The 26,155-nt window shown below is 41.8% G+C and overlaps 3 protein-coding genes across 3 annotated transcripts; all 3 read left to right on the top strand.

The window, feature by feature from the left end:
- Positions 1–1,864: 1,864 nt before the first annotated feature.
- On the top strand, positions 1,865–8,380 carry LOC129595386 (CD109 antigen-like). The gene is given in 16 exon segments (XM_055492382.1): positions 1,865–2,146; positions 2,511–2,615; positions 2,683–2,734; positions 3,006–3,134; positions 3,208–3,295; positions 3,373–3,466; positions 3,592–3,936; positions 4,679–4,840; positions 4,954–5,045; positions 5,134–5,382; positions 5,478–5,595; positions 5,679–6,464; positions 6,610–7,017; positions 7,578–7,894; positions 7,965–8,130; positions 8,243–8,380. Coding segments are annotated over 16 exon segments (3,531 nt in total).
- Positions 8,381–9,133: 753 nt separating this feature from the next.
- On the top strand, positions 9,134–16,403 carry LOC129595354 (CD109 antigen-like). The gene is made up of 16 exons (XM_055492339.1): positions 9,134–9,546; positions 9,716–9,976; positions 10,052–10,103; positions 10,191–10,319; positions 10,386–10,473; positions 10,542–10,635; positions 10,815–11,486; positions 11,968–12,165; positions 12,257–12,418; positions 12,558–12,629; positions 12,696–12,961; positions 13,097–13,214; positions 13,410–14,735; positions 15,176–15,492; positions 15,576–15,741; positions 15,859–16,403. The coding sequence occupies exons 1-16, from the start codon at positions 9,265–9,267 to the stop codon at positions 15,991–15,993; spliced, it is 4,338 nt and encodes a 1,445-aa protein (XP_055348314.1). The 5' UTR covers positions 9,134–9,264; the 3' UTR covers positions 15,994–16,403.
- Positions 16,404–19,251: 2,848 nt separating this feature from the next.
- On the top strand, positions 19,252–25,526 carry LOC129595385 (CD109 antigen-like). Its single transcript, XM_055492381.1, has 16 exons — positions 19,252–19,536; positions 19,813–19,864; positions 19,956–20,078; positions 20,175–20,262; positions 20,338–20,437; positions 20,560–20,979; positions 21,037–21,297; positions 21,532–21,729; positions 21,796–21,957; positions 22,301–22,375; positions 22,458–22,831; positions 22,953–23,070; positions 23,158–24,492; positions 24,698–25,014; positions 25,152–25,317; positions 25,389–25,526. The coding sequence occupies exons 1-16, from the start codon at positions 19,252–19,254 to the stop codon at positions 25,524–25,526; spliced, it is 4,212 nt and encodes a 1,403-aa protein (XP_055348356.1).
- The last annotated feature ends 629 nt before the right edge of the window (positions 25,527–26,155 follow it).

Here is a 26,155-nt window from a genome sequence, read left to right as displayed (position 1 = left end):
TAATGATCCGCAAATTGGTGTCGTCCAGTACACAACTGGTAGTGACAAATACCAACAACTCCTCTTCCCCGTCCACCGGTTCTTCAGGCGGACAACGCGGAGATTCCTCCAAGGAGAGCTCCTCGTTGGCCTTCATTCAGGTCATTGTTCTGGGATGTGTTGTGGCCTTGCTGTTGGTTTTAAGTTTCAAGATTCTCTTTGAAGTAACGCTACGACTGCCTCTTCCCTCCAAGTCTTACTACTGAGTTATGGAAAAATAAATTGTTTTCCCTGGAAATGTACATATTTATTCCTGCTCTTCGTTTCACAATAAATTGTGCAGCTGCAGTAATGGTACCTTTTTCCATGTTAACCCATTATCACATACATTGACAAATCAGGAATGCATCATTCTTTTGTTTGTTTTTCATAATTTCATTGATAACCGTTCCTTGTATACAGCCTGGTTGTTGTTAATGATTTCGTAATAGATCTTTTGTACAATTATCACAAATTTGGAGTAATTGCCAAAATAAATAATACAATTATACAAGCATATAAAAATACGTACTTGTATTGCTATATTAGTAAATTTATCCACATACGCGTCTGATGAACAATAATTTAACAGTAATTCACCTTCGTAAGTACTGAAACTGTGGAAGTAAGTACTGTATGGACGCTTTTATTCACATAGATTTCATTCTGCTAGGCTACTCCAGTATGTACATCTACCGTAGCTCACACACACAGGATGTGCAGGCAACAATTTATTATCCCGCAACCCAACTACCAATGATTTAGTTGCTAGCATATTTTAAGGAGTATTGCAGTTATGCGCATGTTTGTTTATCTGTATGTGACAGACAATAATTTGTTTTAATTGTCGATTTGAAATACCTTATTCATAGAGCTCTCGCATGCTGGATTAGCAACGTGAACCATGCAAGCTGCATACAAAATTACACAGTACAATCTAACATAAATCCTCTTCAGTGTAACGAGCTCGTATACCATCGAATACTGGTAATTTCAGTATCTACCGTAGATCTGTTTGACGGTCAAACAAACATTATTATTGTCATCTTTCAAAAATGGGAGAGTGTATGAAGCCAGGCAGTTCCAGTTGGACCTCCGTAGTAATTACTGTATATATGGAATCTACAAATAATATGTTGACAGTTCTCACAAAACAAAATGACCACAAGAAATTAGATAAACAGAAATTGTAATAATATGTCGATAGAAATTATACGGATAGGTAACATGCAGCCAATCGCGAATATAAAAAACGGGCACGACCAAGAAAAACTATTGTCTTACGCTAAAGGGCAGGCAAATGATGCTGACGTATTTTAAGATCTTTCCCGGAACATGGCACTGCCACTTGTGGAACCATGATCTGACAGGTTTGTAAACCAGTGCGCATTCGCAAATTCTCAGTTACTCATTCGATTATCCTGGTTGCTGTATTCCTTACCGTTTTCCTGTGGCACGAATACCACGTATACATATTAATATTCTTTGAGGTTGCAGACAGATATGCAGACACATGTACGTAGTTCAGCAACTATTTCAGTTAAAGCTTAAGAACCGGCCGGTCTTTCCTTAATTTTGGGGCACTTTTCATACCACCCTCCGGCTTCTTGGCTGATCAGACGGTTTTGGTGGCTTTGCACAATTTAGCAAGTTTATATAATTCAATCAAAGCAAAAATTATGCGTTATTAATGGCGGATGAGATTTCGCGGCTGCTGCTCATAATTAACCTAGTAATCACATTTCCAAGCCATTCCTTATTTTCTGTTATAATCTTGCTGATATGAGAGTCCAGTACCATTAATTTTTTGATGATTACACAATTTTTAAAGCTAGAGTAATTCACGATGCTTTTGAAATTTTTGCTGGTATTGGCCATCTCCGTCGGCTACACCGTGAGTGTCGATGAGGGATGGATGAATTACCTTATTATCGGGCCCAAAACCTTACATTCCAATAGCACGTTTCCTGTTTCCATAATGTGCCGCAGTGCCAGATCGGACATCAATGTGGATATCAATCTGCGACCATCCGGTTTGGATATGTGGCAGGATGTGGGACCGGATAAATTCGCATCGCTAAAATCCTTCGAAATCAAATCAGATACGCTGAGCAAATTGGAATTAAGTGTGAGTTTGTCGGTTTACGAAAAATTATGCACATATAAGTATTGTGTTGTCGAGTCCATTTGGCACTTCTTTATTTTTTTGCGGTGAGTTGTATCCGCTTAGCGTATAACTCACTGAACGAAAAGGTGCTAAGTTGACTCGACAACATATTACTTGAATCTGCCCTCACTATGACAAGCGTTGATAATGTTATCGATTTTGTTACCAAATCCCTGATTTATCAAAATATCCCGGAACTGGAAACGAATTGCAACTGTCAATTAACGGGACTAGTTTAAATGGCCGATTTTATACAACTTACGACTGGCCAGTATACGTGCGTGAGCAAACTGAAACAACCAACAAACGGTTGGCCTTTATCCAGACTAACCAGCCATTATACAAAGCCAAAGATAGTATGCGGTTCCGTATTGTCACTGTGAACCAACAGGTTTTGCCTATTGGCATTCCGCTCACCGTGCAGATAATGGTACGATAATTTTGCAGTTAACTGAAAATTTCGATATTTGCAATTTACTGATTGACTCTTCGCACAGGATCCTCAAAACAATGTTGTTAAACAGTACACTAACGCGACGGATCCCAATGGTAAGCGAGCGAAAGAGTTTTTTAAGCAGCGGATATCTATGCAAATACAACGGCGAAACGCGATTTGTGTAATGGGTACGCTCCCCTATCAGGATAGCATAGAGGAGGTTTTTCTGTTATAATGACGTTCTGCTTTGGTACTAAGTTTGTACTTGTACTACGATACTTATTAAAGGTTATGCCCCAATGGTAACAACATTCATCGATCACTTCCAGTGTTGATCACGCTTTCGCATGGTGAATTTTGCAACGTGATGGTTTGGAATTTTAGTGAAGGAGTATTTTGCTGGTGATTTCTTGCTGTCATCGGACCCACTTCTGGGTGCCTGGACCATCGAGGTGCGCGCATCGGATTCACAAGAAATTCTTGGGACTAAGCAGTTTTCCGTTGATGAGTACGGTAAGTGCAGCATATTTGCGTTAATTTTGTAACAGAATCGTCTGTCGTACACTTTGTGCGTGTGTACTTGCAGTTTTGCCAAGGTTTGATGTGAAAATAGTGTCACTGCCAAATTTTATGACCCCTGCCGATTCTACTTTGACATTTTTCGTTGAAGCAAAGTAAGAAAAAAATCTCGGGCATCTTGGGCATGAGGTATATGCAATTTCTGAGCATTTATTTTCACTCACGTTTTTAGTTACACATTCGGTGAACCTGTAAAGGGCAAAGTGGAAGCAACCTGGAAGAAAACTTATTCGGAAAATGCTGTAAACCAAAGCTCATCAATCGCGGTATGTGAACATTCATTGTTATAAAAGTAGCTGAAACCGGTTTTAACAGATGAGGCAGCCTTACACAGACATGCAAACGATTGACCTTTGCCGATCTCTGTATTGTTGTCCCATGTATTCTACAGGATTTTAACGGACGATCTATTGTTACTCTGCCGATTGATTCCGCCGTTAGCTCCGATGAAAGCTACGGTGAGGATGCCAAGCTGGAAGTCAAGGTCAACTTCACAGAAGCATTAACAGGTCAATCAAAGATTGCCGTTGGCTACGTTTCCGTCAGCAATAAAGCGTATAAAGTGGATTTATTGGATAGCGCCGACAAGTTTTGCCTGGACAAGATTATCAATTTCGCATCCGCATTAGCGACTTGGATGGACGACCGCTTCCCCCAAGCACAAAGGAAATCCGTATCCAGTATTCATTTTATGATAAACGTGGAAGTTCTGGAGAAAAAATCGTTGTCAACAATGGTTCACAGTTTGACCAAGTTTTCGGTCTTAAAGTCCCAGCAAATGGTCTCGTCGATGTGCGCATCCCAACGACAAAAAATGCCCGCAGAATCAGCCTTACTATAAAATACACTGATGCGGAAAAGGAAGTAACGGTTAAAGGAAGAGAATCCTCAAGCGGCAGTTTTTTGGACATCAAACAACTTTCCGCAGAACTTCAAAGCGGGAAAACGGCAGCGTTCGGAATTAACTTGACAACTAGAACTGACGAAATAGTACAGTTTTTGGTATTCTTGTACACATTTTTCCGTTAGTTTTTCTTTGGGTCACATTTTAGTCACATGACAATCGAAACCAAAACCAGCCCAGCACAAAATTTGTCTAGGTCCAATCAAAGTCGAACGACAGTTTTCTGTGGAGTAATTCAACCTCGGAACCTGGTTCATATATCGTGATTTCCGTGCCTTTGATGGAGGCAATGGGTCCTGACGGCCTTCTATCGGTCTATTACGAGTATATTCGTGATGACGGTGAAGTTGTTGGAAAGATTCACTGGTTTTCACTTGACACACGCGCGACTAAAACTGAGGTACAAACGTGTTTTCAGATCACGTAATAGAACGCTGGTGGAAGTACTGTACTTATGCAGCTCTCACCATCAGGTTTAATGTTGAACTTTATTGGTTAAATCATACTTAGTGGCAAAATAAGGAAAGAAACACAAAAACTGTTAAGGTTTAATTGTGTGCACTGTGCGGTATAGGTCGCAGTTTCTGTGGAAGCAAAAAGTGGATTAGCGTACGCTCAACCCGGTGAAGAAGCGCTGTACAAAGCCAAAACCAGCCCATCATCATTTGTAGCCTTTCTTGCTATGGACTAAAGTCTGCTGTTGATGAAAACAGAAAATGACCTTTCATGGAACGAAGTATGTTACCATTTAAATTACAACAGAACGATCAAACGAATGCAATGAGTGCACCGGTTTACGCAAGTGCAAAGTAATAAATTTCATGTCAAATTTTTCACGATTTTTTGCAGGTAACTGCGGCTATTGGCAAAGCGAAATTGCCTCCAACAGACATGTACTCCGTCAAAGACTTCTTTGAGGTAACTTTGAAGTTTTTGCTTCAGTGCGTCTTATTAACCCCCGCAAGCTGCACTTTCAGAACATGTATCCTGGACAGTTCATAATGACCAGTGAACACCTTCCGTCATCAGAAGAGGACCCACTATGGTTGCAAGTGAGGGGGAGTGGATGGGCTTCGAAGGAGAAAGCGTAACGGCTGCTGCAGGTGAGGACACCTCTCCGCCGGAATCGGAATCATTAACAACAACGGAGACCGTTGAGGTGACTTCAGTTGCTGGCTCTAGCGCCAGCACGGAAATACCAGCCGAAAGCCTGCAATCGCCCACCCAGAGTCGAAAAGACTTTAGACAGAGTTTCCTTTTCGAAACAGCAATGTCCAAGTAAGTGTTAAACGTGCTGCATCAACAAATTATGGGTTTTGACACTGCAGTGAAATGGAAGAGCAGTTATCCCATAACCGAACTTTTCTTTGTAGCCCCGAAGGTTTTGCGGAAATACAATCCAAAGTTCCGGATTCGGTAACTACCTGGAAAATAACCGCCATCAGCCTCAGCAATACCAGTGGACTGGGATTGACGTCCATTCCGGCTAAAGTAGGCACTAGGCGTATTCGTGGTGCACGTCAGTTTGAGGATATGCATTAAGTTACTGACTATTAATTTTATTGTAACTTAAGGTTTTCCAATCCTTTTTCGCTGTCCTAAATTTGCCCTTCAGCATAGTGCGGTACGAAAACTTAACTGTGGAAGTCCTTGTCTTCAACTACATGTCCCAACAACAAGATGTCCGAGTTCAGTTAGAAGTACGCAATCCTGATAACACAACGGTGCACCTGAACAAGAACATCGTTGCTAAACGCAATGAAGGAGTGACGGCTGCATTCGCCATAATTCCGAAACAAATCGGAGGCTTGGTTCTGAAGGTGACTGTACAATCTGTGTTTGCCGCAGATCAGTTGGAAAAGTCGCTTCCAGTCAAACCGGAAGGCGTGAAGCAATATTATAGCCGACCAGTTTTTATTGACCTCCGCCAGTCATCGAATCTTAATATCCCGCTGACATTGCCCTCCGACCCGGTTGGAAAAGTTGTCGGATCAGACAAAGTGGAGGTTCGCGTTATCGGAGATATCTTAGGTGCAGCTATGAATAATCTGGATAAATTAATTCGACTGCCTTTTGGATGCGGCGAACAGAACATGGCCACAACGACACCGAATCTTGTAGTAGCAAAATATTTGAAACAACTCAATCAACTTGCCGAGCCCCAGAAATCAAAACTGATATCCAACATTCAACTGGGATATCAACGAGAATTGACTTACCGGCATACCGATGATTCGTATAGTGCTTGGGGGAATTCTGATCCAATTGGCTCAACATGGCTCACCGCCTACGTTGCCCGAGTATTTTTGGAAGCAACGGAATTTGTCCCGATTATCGAAGATAATGTTATTGAATCTGCTGTGCGCTTTCTAATAACTAATAAGCCACCAAAAAGAGGATGATGGTTCTTTTGAGGAGAACGGAAAGGTCATCGACAAGCAGCACCAAGGAGGAGCATCCTCCGGTGTTGCTTTGACAGCATTCACTCTTCTCTCACTCTTGCAGTATCAACAGTCCCACGATAAATTCTGGGGTCAGCTGGTTTCTTCAAAAGATAAAACCGTCGTGTTTCTGGAATCAGAGCTCTCCACAATAGCAAACGATTCGTACACCTTGGCCATCACGGCTTACGCACTGGTGAAGTCTCAGAGCGCAAAGAGCGCGACTGCTCTGGACTTGCTGGAGCAGAGAATGATTAAGAATACTTCGGCCGCGTACTGGGCAACTGTTGCTTCACTCTCCGACCAGGGGGCTGACGCTGAACACTCGTATCCAACCAATGCCAAAGATGTCGAAGCTACCGACTATGCTCTACTGGCATTCTTGGCTAACAACAAGTTCTCATCCTGCCTTCCTATAGTTTCGTGGCTAATCTCCAAACAAAATGCTGAAGGGGGATTTGTTTCGACACAGGTACCGGTGCAGTACTCGTAATTACGCGGCAAACGTTCACGCTAATTAGATCTTGTAAAGGTAGTACAACAATGGAAATTTTAAAAGCCACATCGACAGATACTCGTAACTAGGTATGTAGCAAGAATGAAGAATGCGACATACACGCGTAGCCTACTAGCCGGTGACCACGTGCACCTTTGGTAAATTTGCTAAATGTTATGGAAAACTGGTCTTCAGCACTTTTCAACGCTATCCATAGGCCGGCGGTTATGTCCGAGCGGTAAAATGTGTGATACATATGTTAATTTGATGTGAAGATGTGAGCTCAAACTTTAATTTTTCCCTGAGAAAAAATGCCTTCGCGATAATACTGTACGTATACACGATCATATGCGCGATCACCAGGCTCCAAAATATTCAGAGTTCTTGCGTGACCTCAAAAGTGAGTTTCCCTAATTTCTATATGTAAAGATTAACAGTACATGTGTCGAAATGAAATAGCACAACTTGAATTTAATTTATACGTATTAGATTAACTGGATTGTTTACGCAGTAACACAATAAATTCGTGATTGCAGGATACTGTTGTCGGGCTGTCCGCTCTTGCAAAATTTGCCAAAGCTTTTATTAATCCACCATCGATGCAGATCGAACTCGGCTATGGCCAAAATAAACAAAGCCTAACTCTTACTCCGGACACTTCTGTCGTCCTGCAGACGATGGAGCTGCAAAGCAAACCAGTAGAGATGAATTTAATGGCTCAAGGAAAAGGTGTCGCGATAGCGTACTTAAGCTGGACATACAATGTCGCCAAACCAGCTGAGGATGTTGCGTTTGATCTTAACATTACCAAGACAACTTCCACAGCTGATTTGAGAATGGGTATCTGCAGCAGGTAAAACTAACAATATTTCGTGGAATTTTTTCGCGCTCTAACAACAGCGCTTATCCTACTTCTCTTGCAGATATATTCGCGAAGGCCAAAGTAGCATGGCCGTCATCGAGGTAAATTCCCTTTCCGGTTACCAGTTTGATGAAGATGAGATTCGCAGGCTGGTCAAAACTGTTCCCACTCTGCGGAAAACTGAAATGGAAAACAGGGAGACAAAGTTAAATCTATACTTTGATCAGGTGCGTATACAGCAAATGTAAAAATGTTCATATGGCAAGAGCTACTCCTGTTAGGAATTCTGCAGCCTGGTGTTGTTTTATAAGGTTTGGTAATGACTTTATTTTCTTCCAGCTGGAGCAATTGCCAACGTGTTTTAAGCTAGCCATGTACAGGATTTATAAAGTGAAGGACCTCAAAGATCAGAGCGTTGCAGTATATGATTACTACAACCCTAAAGAAAGACGGACAGTATCCTACAACCTTTTTTAAGGCGGAGAGGTCAACTCCGCGCTTAACTAAAACGGAGAGGTCAAGTGCTGAATCCTCGAACAGTTTGATGCATTGTTGGTATTTGGTACCCTTGTCATTCCTTAAAATCTGACAATAAAGTTCACTGCAGGAAAGACACACTGTTTGTTTGTTTTTAAATGTAAGCGCTTTAGCTACTTGTGCACTTACCACTATATTCTTTATTGCCTTATTTAGAAATAGTTATTGCAGTAAAATTGGAAATGCCGATTGTTTTTTATGCTCCTATGGAGCTGAAAAAGTCTATTTTGTCGGCATTCGTATACGACGAATTTCAATCAATGTGCTTCTGCCTCTGCATTAAGTGCCTTTGCCTAAGCCATAATATGATTACATACAACTTGCATACCATGTGCAAAATTATATACAGTATTTGTAGCTTAAAGCTGTAGGTAGAAAAGTAGACGATTGTGCATACACGATTTGTATTAAACATCAAGTATGGTTATGCCTAGTATTGACTACTTTGTCTTTTCGAATTTTTTAAATAATTTTCCTGTAGTCCAGAGCAGCCTTGGGGCTTTTCGGCTAATTAGGTGGTTCTACCGGCTAATTAGGTGGTTCTACCGGCTAATTAGGTGGTTCTACCGGCTACCGGTTCTACCGGCTAATTAGGTGGTTCTACCGGTTCTACCGCCAGAAGTTTTACATAAGCCGCTATATAGATATACGAGAAAGCAACGTGCAATATTACGACTGCGCAAATGTTGCTGCTACTCATATTTTATTTTTAAATCAGACGGTCGAACCGCACCTTTTTTCCTCACTTGCTAGGGCGTATATAAGGTTCCGGTACTTGTACCGTGTTTGCTGACAGTACAAAATTTTTCAAACGGGTAAAATACATGATGCATCTACATTTTCTCGCAATATTGCCAGTATTCGCCGGGTTGGCGAATGCAGATCTAAGTTATTTTATTATCGGGCCTAAAACTATATATTCCAACAGCACATTTCCTATTTCCATATTGTGCCGGAATGCCTCGTCTGATGTTAAGGTGGATGTCACTATCCGACCATGGGATGTGCGCGCGTCAGAAGACGACGAACCACACCAATCGACCGAGCCTGCTTTGATCAAATCCTTTGCAATTAAACCAAACGAATTCAGCAAACTGGAAATTAGTGTGAGTCTAACTTTTTGAAGATTACACTTATGTTTTTGTTACATGTCAGCGAATAAATCCAGAACTTGAACCTTGCATTAAAACAATTCGAGAACAAAATTTCCATCCCTGTTACAGTACAAACACTTTTAACTGCTAGTGCTAAGCAATCTTACGATTTTTCTTTCAGGTCCCTGATTTATCCCAATATGCGACGAACAAAAAAGGATTCGCATTGTCCATTAATGGAACAGACTCCAAGGAGCACTTCAGTTTAAATTATGCTCGGCCAGTATCAATTGGAGCACAACCTGCCACAACCAATAAAATATTTGCTTTTATTCAAACTGATCAGCCGTTGTACAAAGCCAAAGATACAGTGCTCTTCCGCATTGTTACTGTGGATCGGCAGCTTTTGCCGTTTCGCTTTCCGCTTACCGTACGAATACTGGTAAGTCTGGTATGAGCTTTTTTATACAAACAGTATATCTTATTTTTCGATTTTAACTTATAATTACTCGTGCAGGATCCCCAACACAACATCGTCAAGCAATACAGCAACGCCACCGATCCAAATGGTACCGCCCCGGTTTTCTCCATAAAATTTCGAAATAAAGCAGCCATGCTGCAAGGTGCAGTGCCATGTTGATGGTGTGCGGTTTCAGTGGCGGGTTATTTTGCCGGAGATTTTCTGCTGTCAGCCGAGCCATTGTTGGGCTCGTGGACCATTCAAGCGCGCACTTTGGATTCCCAGGTTCTCGTCGGGACCACACAATTTTCTGTTGATGAATACGGTAAAGCATGTGTTTCTGTGGGTATTTATATTTTTTTTGTTTTCTGCAGTCTGAATGTGTTTGCAGTGCTGCCACGATTCGACGTGAAAATTCTGTCACTTCCAAGTTTTGTGACCTCTGGCGATGCTACGCTCAACTTTTTTGTCGAAGCAAAGTAAGGCGAAAGCTATGCGCGCGCACTGAGAGTGCAGCAACAAATGCAACAACATTAACGTTTTTTAGTTACACATTTGGTGAGCCTGTAAAAGGTAAACTGGAAGTCACGTGGACAAAATCTTATTCTACCAATGCAGTGAACCAAAGCACGTCAATTATGGTATGAACTATTGCTACTGCTGCTGTTCTACGTCATTCTTAAAGGGTCCCGCTAAAATACCACATTTATAATATTATTTCTTAGTATATGGCAGGTTGGGGCCTTGTGACTTTTGAATTTTTTTAAGTTGGTTAAGGTGACTTCATATCAACGTTCTGAAACGCTGTTTGTGAAAACAGGATTTCAACGGGCGTTCACTCGTAACGCTGCCGCTCAGCGGTGCAGTCAGCCCGGATGGAGATTACAGTGCTAACGATAAACTGGAGATCAAAGTGAACTTCACGGAAGCGCTAACCGGACAGACGAAGGCTGCCGTGGGCTCTGTTTCCGTTAGGAGCAGCGTACCAAAATACAAGATCACATTACTCGACAACGCTTACAATACCATATTTACCCCCGGAAAGCCTTTCCACTTTCGCATCCGCATTAGCGATCAGGACGGACGTCCGCCTCCTCCAAACACAAAGCAGATGAAACTTCAGTACTTACTCTATGATAAACGCTTACCGGGTGCGGGAGAGATGATCGTGGTCAATGACAGCGCAAGCCGGAACATCAGCTTGGAAAGCGATGAAGATCAATACTTGTCGCCACTGGAAACCGTTTTCTATCTTAATATTCCAGCCAGTGGTATTGTCGATGTGGATATCCCAACGCCTACAAATGCCCGTCGGATACAGCTTCGGGTGGAATACATGGATGATCAAGAGCGATGGGCGGTCCTGGGAAGGGAATCTCCAAGCATCAGCTTTCTTGATATCAAACCGTTGTCGGAAGAACTTCGACGCGGAGAAATGGCCACATTTGGAATCAACATGACAACCCGAACAAACGAGACAATTCATTTCATGGTAAGATGAAATCGCGATTGCCCTGAATGCACGCCTTACCGTGAGAACCTCCTTGCAAATAAATTATTTATACTCATTATACTTTATTTACTTAAAATACATTTACACCTATTCAACGAAATATCTGTAGTTTAGGCTGCGCCATTTTGGTTTCTTTAACAGCACTGGCGCCGCTTCGCGAAGCGGGTCCAAATATTTTCTCTCCTTTGGTCGATACAATGATATCTCCTCTACGACTCATCAATAGTTAAGCCAAGCAAAGTTACTAGTATTATATTTAATTAAATAGCTTAACTATTTCGTATAACATAACGACAACCATGAAAATATGCGAAAATATAGATACGTCATAAGCATACATATCTATTGTACCAGGAAATTCAACCTTTATAGATCCTTTATAGATCCCTCCAGATCCTTTATAGTCATTACTTAAGCTGTTTTAACTGCAATAAAAGTAACAGTAAAAGTGCGCTTTCAGGTTCAGTCCAATTCAAACGACAGTTTTCTGTGGATTAATTCTACTTCCGAACCCGGTGCGTACATCGTGATTTCCGTGCCCTTGCTGGATTCCGTGGGTCTCGTCGGACGATTAACGGTTTTCTATATTCGCAATGATGGGGAAATAGTTGGGAACGTCTTCCGGTTTTTAATCAATTTGCCAGTGGCAAAAACCGAGGTATACGCACTTAGTGAAGCATCAGAAGGAAAATCCGGTAGTATCTCCCAACAGAATTTTAGCAGGCATTTATTTCTTCTGAACTGCATAGGTCACTGTTTCTGCCGAAGCAAAAAGCGGACTGGCGTACGCTCAACCCGGGGAAGAAGCGCTGTTCAAAGCCAGAACCAGCCCATCCTCATTTGTTGCCTTTCTGGCTGTGGATGAAAGTATGCTGTTACTTAAAAGCGGGAACGACCTTTCTTTGGAGGAAGTACGTCCGCAATGTGTTTACTGTAATACAGAGAGCAAAGAAGCATTAATATTTATAACAACGAGTCACTCTAACAATACCCTTTTTATTCTTAACAATGTTTAATTTCAAATTTCCTCATCCCGCAATTTTTTTGCAGATGACTGAGGCTATCAAAGTGAAACCGGATCCGCTCCCATCCGACATGTATTCCGTCAAAGATTATTTCGAGGTTAATACCGCGCAAGTCTGGTTGTGGTTCGCATTATTAATTAATTTTAATTATGATAAATTTCAGAGAATTTACACCGGCCAGTTCGTACTGACAAATGAAAAGCTGCTTCGGACAGAATTCAGGACCATACATTATGACGATGATGAAGAAGACGAAGAAGACCGAGTGTTTTTAGTTGGAGCACCTAATTTTATGGGCCTACGGAAAGCAACTGTCGTGGACGTAATTGCAGATGAAAGCGAAGAAGTGATCACCGATAACTTGCAATCTCCAGCACAAAGTCGAAAGGATTTTCGGTCGAGTTTTCTTTTTGAAACAGCTGTTTCAAGGTACCTTTTGTTTGATTTTTCGAACACAAATTTTAAAAACCTTCAGATGCCTTATAAACCGTTGTAATGCCATAGCAAAGCTCTGTATTGATTAGGAGATGCGCTTTAAATGAAAGCAAGCTGCTTTACTTCTAGTTCCGATGGCGTTGCGGAAATACAATCCAAAGTTCCGGATTCGATAACCACTTGGAGAATAACCGCGTTCAGTTTGAGTAATTCTAGCGGGTTGGGACTGACTTCGGTTCCGGCAAAAGTAAGCACGTTAGGTACCTTCCAGTAAAAACAACCAAATCAAATCGCAAATGATATAAGCGTTAGTAGTATTTTTATATTGGATTGCTTTACTCTAAATAGAGGAAATCTGAAAAAGATTGTTTATAACGCCCTCGTATACAGATTACAGAGTAGAATAGTAATTAATAATAGTTAGTAACGACTTCTTTTGCAGCTTAAGGTTTTCCAACCCTTTTTTGCTGTGCTCAATTTGCCCTTCAGCATAGTGCGGTATGAAAACCTAACTGCCGAAGTCCTTGTCTTCAACTACATGTCACAGCAACAGGATGTCAGAGTTCAGTTGGAAATCCGCAATCCTGATAAGACAACTGTGCACTTAAATAAGAACATCGTTGCAAAACGAAATGAAGGAGTGACCGTTGCTTTCACCATAGTACCACAACAAATTGGGGATTTAATTCTAGAAGTGACTGTCCAATCTGCGTTTGCCGCTGATCAGATGGAAAAAATGTTGCCGGTTAAACCGGAAGGCGTGAAGCAATATTACAGTCGACCCGTTTTTATTGATCTGCGCCAGTCACTAAATTTTGATCTTCCGGTAACACTGCCTCCCGACCCAATTGGGAAAGTTGCAGGATCAGACCGAGTGGAAATTCGATTCGTTGGTGATATTTTGGGTGCAGCCATGAATAATTTGGACAAACTGATTCGTTTGCCATTTGGATGTGGAGAACAGAACATGGCTACAACGACACCGAATCTCGTTGTTGCAAAATATTTGAAGCAGCTCAGTCAGCTTGCCGAACCCCAGAAATCAAAACTGATATCCAACATTCAACTGGGATATCAGCGAGAACTAACCTACCGTCACACTGATGATTCGTATAGTGCTTGGGGAAATGCCGATCGAATTGGGTCAACTTGGCTCACGGCCTATGTTGCCCGAGTGTTTTCGGAAGCGAAGGAATTTGTTACGAGCATTGATGACACCGTTGCTAAGTCTGCATTGCGCTTCCTAATGAAGCAACAAGATCAGGATGGGTCCTTCGTAGAACACGGAAAGGTCATCGATAAACAGCATCAGGGTGGAGCTTCTGCGGGGGTTGCATTGACAGCGTTCACCCTCTTATCATTTTTGGAACATGAAAACTCTGGTGATGCTTCGATTATTTCTGCAAAAGAAAATGCTGTCGCATTTTTGGAGTCCCGTGTCTCAACTCTGGCCAACGATTCTTACACTTTGGCTATCACAGCATACGCACTGGGAATGGCCAAGAGCACGAAAAGCGCCATTGTTTTGGACCTGTTAGAACAGCGAATGATCAAAAATACTTCTGTCGCATACTGGACTACTGTCGCTTCGCTCTCCGATCAGGGAGCAGATGACACGCATTCTTATCCAACAAATGCTAAAGACGTTGAAGCAACGGCATATGCATTGTTAGCTTTCTTAGCTAACAATAAGTTCTCGTCTTCCCTACCTATTGTCTCCTGGTTGATATCCAAACAAAATGCTGAAGGTGGTTTCGTTTCGACACAGGTACGTAGACTGTCTACAGATAAATCGACGCACATAAAATCATAAAGCGAATAAACCGAAGCATAAGTGTAATATGCAGGCATACATATGTAGTACTGCACTAGTACTGCGGCAGTAAAATTTCATATGCTGGCTGTATAACATTCGTGTTCTATGAAAAATTTAATACAGAACAAGTTAAATAACTGACTTTAATTGTAATTCCTAAAATTAATCAGATACGTCAAGGTTGTACATATGCTACTATCATTCAGATATGCTGCGTGGTATATTACTAATTCCGGAAGTTCCACAACCACATCGTTGCAGAATTTTTAGAAATTATGTAAACAGTTATATTGTTTGTTTCCCACCAAAGTAGCATTATGTCCATGCGGTTGCAAAAATAATCATAATCCTATTAAATTATAATCTTAGTCATATTAAATTTTGTATTTCAGGATACTGTTGTCGGACTAACCGCATTGGCTGAATTTGCAAAAGCTTTCATTAATCCGCCATCGATGCGTATCGACGCTGAATACGAGCAAAATACACAGAGCATGTCGCTCACTCCTGAAACATCAGTTGTTCTGCAAAGTATCGAGCTACCGAACAAACCGCAGACCGTTAATATAAAAGGTCAGGGCAAAGGTGTTGCCATTGCTTATCTGAGCTGGACGTACCACATTGCTAAACCGGCTGAGGATGTCGCGTTCGACCTAAATGTTAGCACGACGACCTCTGTAGCTGATATGCGAATGCGAATCTGCAGCAGGTACGAATAAACCGTTGCAGAATAACTCTTCACATCGCAAATCAGCGTTTACAGTAAGCAGCTCTCATAGACTCATCTTGCAGATATATTCGCGAGGGACAAAGCAGCATGGCGGTCATTGAAGTAAATGCGCTTTCCGGCTACCAGTTCGACGAAGATGAAGTTCGCAGACTAGTTCAAACTGGTCACTCTCTGCGAAAAACTGAGTTGGAAAACAAGGAAACCAAGTTGAATTTGTATTTTGATCAGGTGCGTTGGAAAGGTAGACTTCTTTGGTATTATTTGCACTTTCATTTCCAGGCAGCTTATATAACCGGGGTCCTGGGTTACGTTGCCTCTATGGCCCTAATATTGTTTTTATTGCAGCTGAAGCAGTCAGCAACGTGTTTCAAGCTGACACTGTACAGAGTCTACAAAGTAAAAGACCTCAAAGATCAAAGCATTGTAGTATACGACTACTACAATCCTAAGGAGAGGCAAACAGTCTCATTCAATCTCTAAAGCCATCTACTACAGACAGGAATCATGTATTTCCAACAAATTTATCTGGATGGCAAACTTCTGTAAACTACTTGGATTCCTGTGAAGCACTGTTTGCGCTTTCTCGCACGTTAAACATCTATCCCCAGATGCAACTGTTTTGTTCTGTGCTCTTGGTATATTCTGTGCACTAGTGCAGAATTGCAAATATTTCTTTCATACGAGTTTCGATTTTAGGGTTCCACACACAGAAATCAACGGTTCAAAAAGCGTACGCAATTTTTCTGGGCAGATGTACAGAAACATATCGGTTAATAACTTGATCGGGACATATGAGAGAAATGTTACATGCTTTCACCTTGTGCAGATACTGTAGCTGTATTACTAATGCTTCACTGTCAACTGCAGTACAAGGAGTTATAACAATACGTTTTCACAACTTTGTTTTGTACTGTTTGGCTCAGTGTTGAGTATTTATTTCGCACTGTATGCAGTAAGGCCTTACGTACCCACTGAAACTGTAACCGGCAGTTCCTTGCTCATGTTGCTGGTGCCTGGTACGAGGTATTCTGCTTGCGCCTTGCGGTAAGGCGGACGCCGGACGGTTATCAACAGCTGCTTCCGTGTTCTTTTTACTTAGTTTCGGAGTCCCATCTCTGGATGGTGGCTGTAGTTGCTCTAATGCTTAAATACCTATTATCCCCGCCTGAAGGGAGCTGGGTTTTATTGTTAGAGGAAGTAATATAGAGAAAGAATTTTGAAATTCAGTCGAATGGGCCGGTAAGCCGCTACTGTCCGATACCTATCAGAAGCGCCGAACTGTTTTCATTCCGTCCACCTAGCCAAATATATGCAGACAAAAATGAAATATTCCTGGCACACAGATTGATTGATACCCAGTTATTCTGATGATTAGTCAACTTTGAGTGTTTGGTTAACAACAAAAGGCCGCAAAAAAGCGCGGAAGACAGAAGTGAAGTCCTAGCCCTTTTTTCTATTCTATCGTTTTTTATCACTTCGTCTATAGCACGGTTACTCACACCAGAAGTGACCTAATTAAATTAAGTACAAACAAATTTCAAAAATATAACTTCTCAACAAAACCTTTTGACTATGTGACTAAAAAGAGGTCTAGTTTTTGATGCGATTGCTTATAACCCACTCAGTGCAACCGGAAGTCCAAAACTGGGAGGGTGTGAATCACCATCCTTTTGGGACATGCACATTCAAAGGGTCACACTGTCCTGCTGCGTGAACGAAAGCTTTGAGAGAATCAGGCCTTGTACGGTACCAAACAGTATGTATGCTATTCGTATGCAACTGATAAATTTTCAGCGATATACGAGTATGTTATGCTGTAGACAAAGCATTGGGAAGTTGAGAAGACCGCCCAATGATTCCCTTGCTCAACAAAACGACATACCGTACATGCAAGACAACGAAGCAGAGGAGAAGACGTAGCGCAGGCGAGCATACCGCAAGACGGTGCTCTCATATTATACGGGTCAGTTGGGCTTGATCCGGGTCAATTGGGCTGATCAATGAGATATGTAGCACTGCCTCCTCTCACATCCCAAGTAAATCTGGCGCACCTGGCTTACTATGTTCCTTTTGTTCTCTCACCTCATGAAGTTGGTCAAGCATCATTAAAACAAAAGCACCATTGGGCAGAAAAAGTTAATTACCAATCGTGTGCTTTGGCTTACACCATGAAAGTAGACCAAGTGGACATCGTTGCACAAAACTTCCAGTCGACGAAGACAATTATTAAGGCCAGGTTGAACTGTCGTTTGACCTGCGCTTTCAGCAAGCTGTGGTTGGCAGACCTACGTACAGTGTATTATATGACAAATTAAAGCGGATGCTTTGGTTTAACATATACAGCGCAAACAAGCGCTTATCTAACTGAATTCAGCGCTAACGATATGATGCGCAGTGGTTCTGCTCATTTTTTCCCGCGGTTTATTGATTTAATTTTGAACCGCAGATTGACAGCCCGATTTCTACTTTTTTTTCAAAAACATTGTATGTCTATGTAATCGATGCAACCTCAGTATTAGAGTTGAAGGACACAAACGACGTCACAAACATAATAGTACTTTCTATGCATTACAAATACAAATGACGTATTCAAAATTGCTTTTGTATAATACGCGGATTGATCGGCGGTCCGGAATCATGATCTAGTGGAATGCCGGTATTCGGAAACATTGGCATAATATTACTCATAGTGTTTTATATGTTCTGCTCAGTGGCTCCCCCAATGCTCTTTTTTTACTGTACAGCACAATAATATTACGTACTATCGTACACGGGCTAGTGCCGTAAAACTACTGCCGTTTCTACTACTGCCGTTTTCGAATGTGTCGGGACCGGACATAACGTATTGTACATGTCACAGCAACTTCCCTTTACACTTCCTTATAAACGGCTTGTCGCAATTTTTGTGGACATTTTCAGCAGCGTTTGGTGCGGCTGAACGTTTTGAAGGAATGTTTTCGCGTGACTCGTAATTGAATATTTAATTTTAACTATGTACTCAATGACCTTAAGGTTCTAAGATTTGGTGTAAATTATTCGCCAACCAATTTTACCGGTAGGACAACCAAGGTGGAACGGTCAGTGTTATCCGTTTATTTGCATAATTTTCTGGCTTCGCTATCACGACGAAACTCCCGTTTGGACCAGCAAGAAAGATGACGCAGTTGGTGATTCTGTTAACATTGCTCGCATTCCGTACCGGCTACGGGCATGCCTCCACTAGTTACAAATACATCATTATTGGACCACAGAGCTTGCAGTCCAACTCAACATTTCCCCTTTCTATCCTTTGTCGGAGTACAACCGGGGACGTCAAAATGGATGTATCTCTTTTACCAGACAACCCAGACAATAGGCCCCTTATTGGATGGGACAAAACTCCCCAAATCGATAAGTTCACTTGGACCCAGTCTCTTGTACTCAAATCCGACGAACTAAGCAAACTGGAAATAGAGGTGAACGATCCAAGACAGCACCGACTGAATATGTTAGATCGTATAATATTCAGATTACTTATTTATTGCAGCTGCGCCATCCAGCAGCTCTCCTTACTTTAGTCTACGCATTTTAGCAATTACATATACACTAGCGCAGGTATTTTTAGTTAATTAAAACAAATTTTTACGTCGAATAAGAGAATTAACAGTTAATTGTAAAAGCTACAATGAATTAAGTTTTCATTACGAGCCATATTAAATTTTCCAGCGATCTATAACAATCATCCTAACGATATGACCCATGTATCAATTACGTCTTCAGATTCCGGACTTATCCAAATTTCCAAAAACAGGAGATAGGCTGGTGCTGTTGATCCATGGATCGGATCCCGTTCACGCTTATAGTCAGATTTACGAACAGCGGGTAATTTCGGTTCGTGAACAGCCTGACAAAATCGACAAACACTACGCTTTCGTACAAACTGACCAGCCCTTGTACAAAGCAAAAGACACGGTCCGTTTCCGTATCGTCACCGTGGATCAGAAACTTCTGCCAAATCGAATTCCGCTCAACGTGCGAATATTGGTGCGTAAGTGTATTCACTGCAGACAGCTCTGGTGCTGTGAAAGTACCTTTTACAATTCCGATGTGTAAAAACTGCCCAATCGCATTTTGAAGTTAATGAGCGCCGGCACTACCTGTGTTTGTTCGTTTTATTTCACCGCTTTGATCAACAGATACAGAATTGCTTAACGTTACACAAGTACAAGAAGTCCAGCGTTGGTCTGAATTGCTAACGGCAGTGAGCCGCACGTCAGTGTCGTTAACGTGCAGTGTTTTGGAAATGTTCGCTTTCTTCAGGACCCGCAGAACAATATTGTCAAGCTGTACGCCAATGTGACTGGACATGACGGTAATGACCTTTAATTACAGAGTAATGTTTCTATATAGCAATGGTTTATGCGCAATATCTGGAGCAGTAATGCACGCTTTTTGCGGGGCAGGATATTTTGCCGGAGATCACTTGCTGTCGTCGGAGCCAATACTGGGCGCCTGGACGATCGAAGCGCGCAGTTATGGTTCGCAGAATCTCGTCGGAAGAAAACAGTTTTTCGTTGAGGAGTACGGTACGGCTGAACTTATTTACTGCATAATGTCGTCACGAATTTTGACCCATTGCTTACTGTCCGGTTGATGATCGTGATCGATGCGTATCTGTATAGTTCTGCCAAGATTTGATATAAAGATCTTGTCACTTCCACGATATGTGACGCCTATTGACTCTGAACTGAGGTTCCTTGTGGAGGCAAAGTAAGATCGAATTAAAACTTCTAAAGTGCATTTTTAAATTAAAATCATCTTTATTAATAAAGCATTCTGTTGCAGCTACACATTTGGTGAGCCTGTAAAAGGCACACTGAAAGCCACTTGGAAAATGGTTCGCAATAACGAAGACCAAGAGAATAATGGAAACACAATAACTGCGGTATGCAAATACTCATAAAAACGTTTTTGATCAATCTCGATGCGTTTTGCAAATCGGTGCAACACATTTTAAATTATAAGGTGGGTTTCGTAAAATAATGTTCGAATGTCCGTAATATTCAGGACTTCAATGGGCGATCATCTGTTAGCCTGCCAATTAGATCTGCGGTTAGCCGCGATGTAGATTACAGTGCTGACGACAAACTAGAGATCAAAGTAAATTTTACGGAAGCGCTAACCGGACAATCAAAGATTACCATCGGCTACGTTTCCGTCAGCAACATAGCGTACAAAGTGGAGCTGCTGGGCAACGCCGATAAGTTTACGCCCGGTCTACCTTACCGGTTTCGTGCTCGTGTTAGCGATCTAGACGGACGTCCACTTCCACTAACGAGAAAAAAGATAACTATCGACTACTCGTTTTATGACAAACGCGCTAGTTGGGGAAACCGAGTTGTAGTTAAGAGTATGAGATTTAACGACTACAACTTGGACGAAAACGATGAGGACTATTTTACACTGGAGTACCCGGAGCGCCGACCGGTATTTAATTACTAAAGCTAGCTCTCAGTTTCACGAAACTCTAATTATTATCGGTAGCAGTCGGGAGAGATCCTGCAACTTGGCATTCCTGCTAACGGCATCGTTGACGTCAGTATCCCCACAACAAGGTACGCCCGCCGAATTGAGTTAAACGTAAAGTACCTGGACGATCAAAAGAGATACACCGTCAAGGGAAAAGAATCCCCGAGCAGCAGCTTCTTGGAGATCGAGCCGTTATCAGGGGATTTGCATATGGGAGATATGACATCTTTTGGAATTAACACGACAACCAGAACAGACGAAACCATCCATTTCATTGTACGGTATAGCCAGTCATGACCTTTTGCCCTTTTAACTGTTTTTCCATTGAATACAATCATGTACTTTGTATTGTTGGAATTACTTATAATCAAACGTTTTTTTCACGCAGAGCAAATTGTGATTCTGCATATAAGCAGTTCATAAAACGAAGTTTAGATAGATCGATCCTTTGCTTTATGAAAATTTTTGTTCTAAGCTTTATGCTAATTACCAATTTTATATTTTTTTCAGGTTCAATCCAACTCGAACGATAGCTTCCTGTGGAGTAATTCGACATCGGCAGCTGGTTCTTACGTCACAATATCTGTGCAATTTCTCGAAGCGATGGGCTTTGATGTACGTCTCACGGTTTATTATATCAGAAGCGATGATGAAATCGTCGGCAATATTCTTCCTTTAACCCTCACGCGATCTCCGGCCAAAAATGATGTAAGTACAGGCGTATAATAATCGAGCGTTATGTATCTTGCAAAATCATTAACAGAGCTTGTCCAGGTGGTTGTGTCTGTGGACGCTACGAACGGGTTGGAGCATGTACATCCCGGTCAAAAAGTTGTTTTGAAAGCTAAAACATCTCCTTCATCGTTTGTTGCCTTTTTGGCCATGGATGAAAGTCTGCTTTTGCTGAAAACCGGAAACGACCTTTCCTATGGGGAGGTATGCTTGCAAATCTGGATTGCACATATAACTTGCATTGCGTCTTGCATCTGGAGAGCAGAAAAAATTTTTAAACTGGACATATAAACTGCATTAAATTAGTACGGTCGATCGGTTTGCGTAAAGCTTTTGTACCTCACCGGTCAGTTAGTAATCGCTCAATGACAGTAAAAAAGTTAACACACTTGCACGAAAGCTTTTAAAAAATATTTTAACATGTAAGAATTTAATTTTGCTATCTTTTCTGCTTTGAGTGTCAGCCGCTCTGTGCTCATAAAATGAGGTTTAATAAGCCATGATTTGCCCATATATTCTGATCTACTGTATTCTTGCGCCAATGTAGATCAACGCTGCGACTGACAGAAAAGTATCAGCAATCCCTTTGTCCGATCTGTACTCTGTGAAAGACTATTTTAAGGTACAAATAAATTTCCTTCCCTTCGACGTGGACTATCGTGTGCTATACAAACTGTACTAATATTCCATACTTTTTTTCGTAGAAAGCGTATACCGAACAGTTTGTGTTGACCAATTACGAGCTGCCTTCTTCGGACGAAATGCCCATGTATTTCAGCTCTGCCTCTAATCCGTCCCATTATCGGCAGGCCCGTATTCTCAGTGGCGCTCCGATGTTCAGTGAGGCCATCGGGGATTATGCGGATGACACTCTAATTGCTGGTGATTATGATGACATGCAAAGGGCCAACAGAATAAGCGGTAGGCATCGGCATAACCAACAACCGTCAGCGTCGGCGGAATCTTTTGATCGGACGACACATCCCAGAGATAAAAATCCTACCGACAAATTACAAAGTCCTACCCAAAACCGTAACAACTTTCGGCAGAGCTTTCTTTTTGAAACCGCGGTGTCGAAGTAAGTTTGCAAACTACAGTAATTGTAGGCCGTTGTTTTCTAACCGAAACACGAAAAGGTCAGCAGGTCGAACACGGCATATTTTGAGTCACTAAGCCTGTAATAAGAACAATATTTTTAGCTCGGACGGATTTGCATTAATACAGTCCAAAGTCCCTGATTCGATAACCACATGGAAAGTAACGGCTTTCAGTATAAACAACGCCACTGGATTGGGATTAACTTCGGTTCCGACTAGAGTAAGTACGAGTAAATACGTACTTTATATTCACAAGTTCAACTAAATATTTCTTTTTGGCCACCGTTAACTCAATATTTTTGTGCAGCTTAAGGTTTTCCAACCATTTTTTGCTGTGCTCAATCTTCCATTCAGTATAGTCCGGTATGAAAACCTAACCGCCGAAATCCTGATTTTCAACTACATGTCTCAGGAGCAAGATGTGAAAGTTAAACTCGAAATCCGCAATCCTGATAATTCAACCCACATTCTACGAAAGATTGTTGCAGCCAAACCAAATGACGGCATAACCGCGGCATTTAACATCATTCCTCAGCAAATCGGTGATTTGGATCTGAAGGTGACTGTCCAGTGTGCTCTGGCTGCCGATCAGTTGGAGAAAACATTGACTGTCAAACCAGAAGGCGTAAGGCAGTACTACAGTTACCCCGTTTTCATTGACCTTCGCCAGTCATCGAATCTTGATTTGGTGGTGAGACTGCCTGTAGATCCGGTTGGAAAAGTTGTCGGGTCGGATAAAGTGGAAGTTCGCGTGGTCGGCGATATTTTGGGTGCAGCTATGAATAACCTGGACAAATTAATCCGACTGCCAACCGGATGCGGCGAGCAGAACATGGCCACAACGACACCGAACTTGGTTGTTGCGAAATATTTGAAACAGCTGAATCAGCTTTCCGAAACTCAGAGATTAAAACTGGTATCCAATATGCAGCTGGGATATCAACAGGAGTTAACTTTCCGGCACACTGACGGTTCGTACAGTGCATGGGGCAACTTTGATCCTATCGGCTCAACATGGCTCACCGCATATGTCGTGCGAGTGTTTTCCGAAGCAACGGAATTTGTGCCGAGCATCGAGGAAAATGTTATCAAATCAGGTGTGCGTTTTTTGATAAATCTGCAGAAAGAGGACGGTTCGTTTGAGGAAAAAGGAAAGGTCATTGACAAACAGCATCAAGGGGGTGCCTCAGCAGGAACCGCCTTGACTTCATTTACTCTTTTATCACTTCTGCAGTACCGAAACGCTAGCACAGAATCCTGGGCGCAGACTAATGCGTCCATCAGAAATGCTACCATTTTCTTGGAATCGAAACTCCAGACTTTGAGTAATGACGCTTACTCGTTGGCTATTACTGCTTATGCACTGGCAAAGGCGGGCAGCGTTAAAAGCTCTCCAGCTGTGGCTTTGCTAGAGCAGAGAATGGTTACCAACGCTTCCGTTGCTTATTGGACGACAGTGGCTTCTCTCTCAGATCAAGGAGCTGATGTGGAACATTCATATCCGACAAATGCCAAAGATATCGAAACTACCGCTTACGCGTTGCTAGCATTTTTGGCCAATAATAAATTCTCAATGGCATTGCCCATCGTTTCCTGGTTGATATCGAAACAAAATTCCGAAGGTGGCTTCGTTTCAACCGCGGTAAGAAGCTTGAAGTTTTGCTGCATTGCTTAACAAGGTTGGAAGCTGTCGGCCGATGATATCTATATTCATAATTCATAAACGAAATCTTTTGCTGACAAATACTATAAAACAATGAAAAAGTCCTCGCATTCCGCAGATTTTTGCAGCCAGTTAAAATCTCAGTATTTGCTGTGAGTTGTTTACGAGCATCTTTGTTTGGCAGGATACCGTAGTGGGTTTGACCGGACTGGCAGAATTTGCCAAAGCCTTCATCAGTTCTCCATCGATGCAAATTGACATTAACTACGATCGCAATAAGCAGACCGTGTCGCTCATTCCGGAAACCGCAGTTGTTCTGCACAATATTGAACTGGGAAAGAAACCCAGAAGTATCAATCTGAGAGCCCAAGGCAGAGGGGTTGCCATTGCTTACTTGAGCTGGACCTACCATGTCGCCAAACCAGCTGAAGATATCGCGTTTGACCTTAATGTAACAAGGGCAGCCTCGGCAACCGATTTGCGTATGGGCATCTGCAGCAGGTAATTTCAACGGCATAGGCCTACCAACGCTCACAGTAGAAGTGTACCAAAACTTTTCAGAAATTACGCGAATAATTCGATAATATATAACCAGCATCGGTTTTGTAATTGCATTGATTTAACGGCTTTTGTTGCAGATATATTCGTGAAGGCAGCAGCGGCATGGCAGTTATCGAGGTTAACGCTCTTTCCGGTTACCAATTCGACGAAGATGAGATTCGGAAGCTCGTCAAAACTGTCTCCACGCTACGAAAAACGGAAGTCTCGGATAAGGAAACAAAATTAAATCTTTATTTTGATCAGGTATTTGTTTTCAGATTAGGATTGGTTACGTCATCTCAATTCTTCGCTTAAAGGTTTTGCCAATTTTGCAGCTGGAACAGTCACCAACGTGTTTCAAGCTAACGCTGTACAGAACGTACAAAGTGAAGGACATCAAAGATCAGAGCATAGTCGTATACGATTACTACAATCCTAAAGAGCGACGAACCGTGTCGTACAATCTGTTTTAGGACCCAATCGGCTTCTTGTATCAATAAATATACGTATATGGAATTTTACAAATGGAAGGAGTGCAAAATTGTGATACCTACTTGGCGATATCTTGCAGTTTCAGTAATTGAAGTACCATGCGCTGTACTGCACCTTATGTTCCTGAATGGACACACTTTTTAAGACGTTGCTATACTGATATTACCATGTTATTAATGAATAGATTTATCATTGTGTGATGGCAGCGGCCTTTTTTAATTGATCCGTTTAAATTTAAATAAATTAATTTAATTCCAGACTTATTCCCATCATTAGACCACTTATGTATCTGTAAAATATTTAATTACGTTTATGATTAGCCATTGCAGACCGGTGTGGTCATGCAAACCTCAACCGGGGTCAAGTAAGACGGACTAACACAAAGTATACCAAACTTCCATAAGTAATTCCCAGTTTCCCATCCATACCAATAAATTGTCGGTGCCCGGTAAAAATCGCTGCAAGCTGTACGATAATGAATTGACTCAGCCATTATTAGTACTCTAATACTATTGATAATTGACAGTGCCCAGTTTCAGTATCTCTTCGTTTGATATCTGAACTCTTTACCATTTTATTGCACACCAGATATACAATCAGTTACCTGTAC

The sequence above is a fragment of the Paramacrobiotus metropolitanus genome, unplaced genomic scaffold (assembly GCF_019649055.1).
Source record: "Paramacrobiotus metropolitanus isolate TYO unplaced genomic scaffold, Prichtersi_v1.0 Parri_scaffold0000077, whole genome shotgun sequence".
Classification (NCBI taxonomy): domain Eukaryota; kingdom Metazoa; phylum Tardigrada; class Eutardigrada; order Parachela; family Macrobiotidae; genus Paramacrobiotus; species Paramacrobiotus metropolitanus.
Note: the sequence above shows the minus strand (reverse complement) of the source record. Positions and strands in the feature narration are given on the sequence as shown.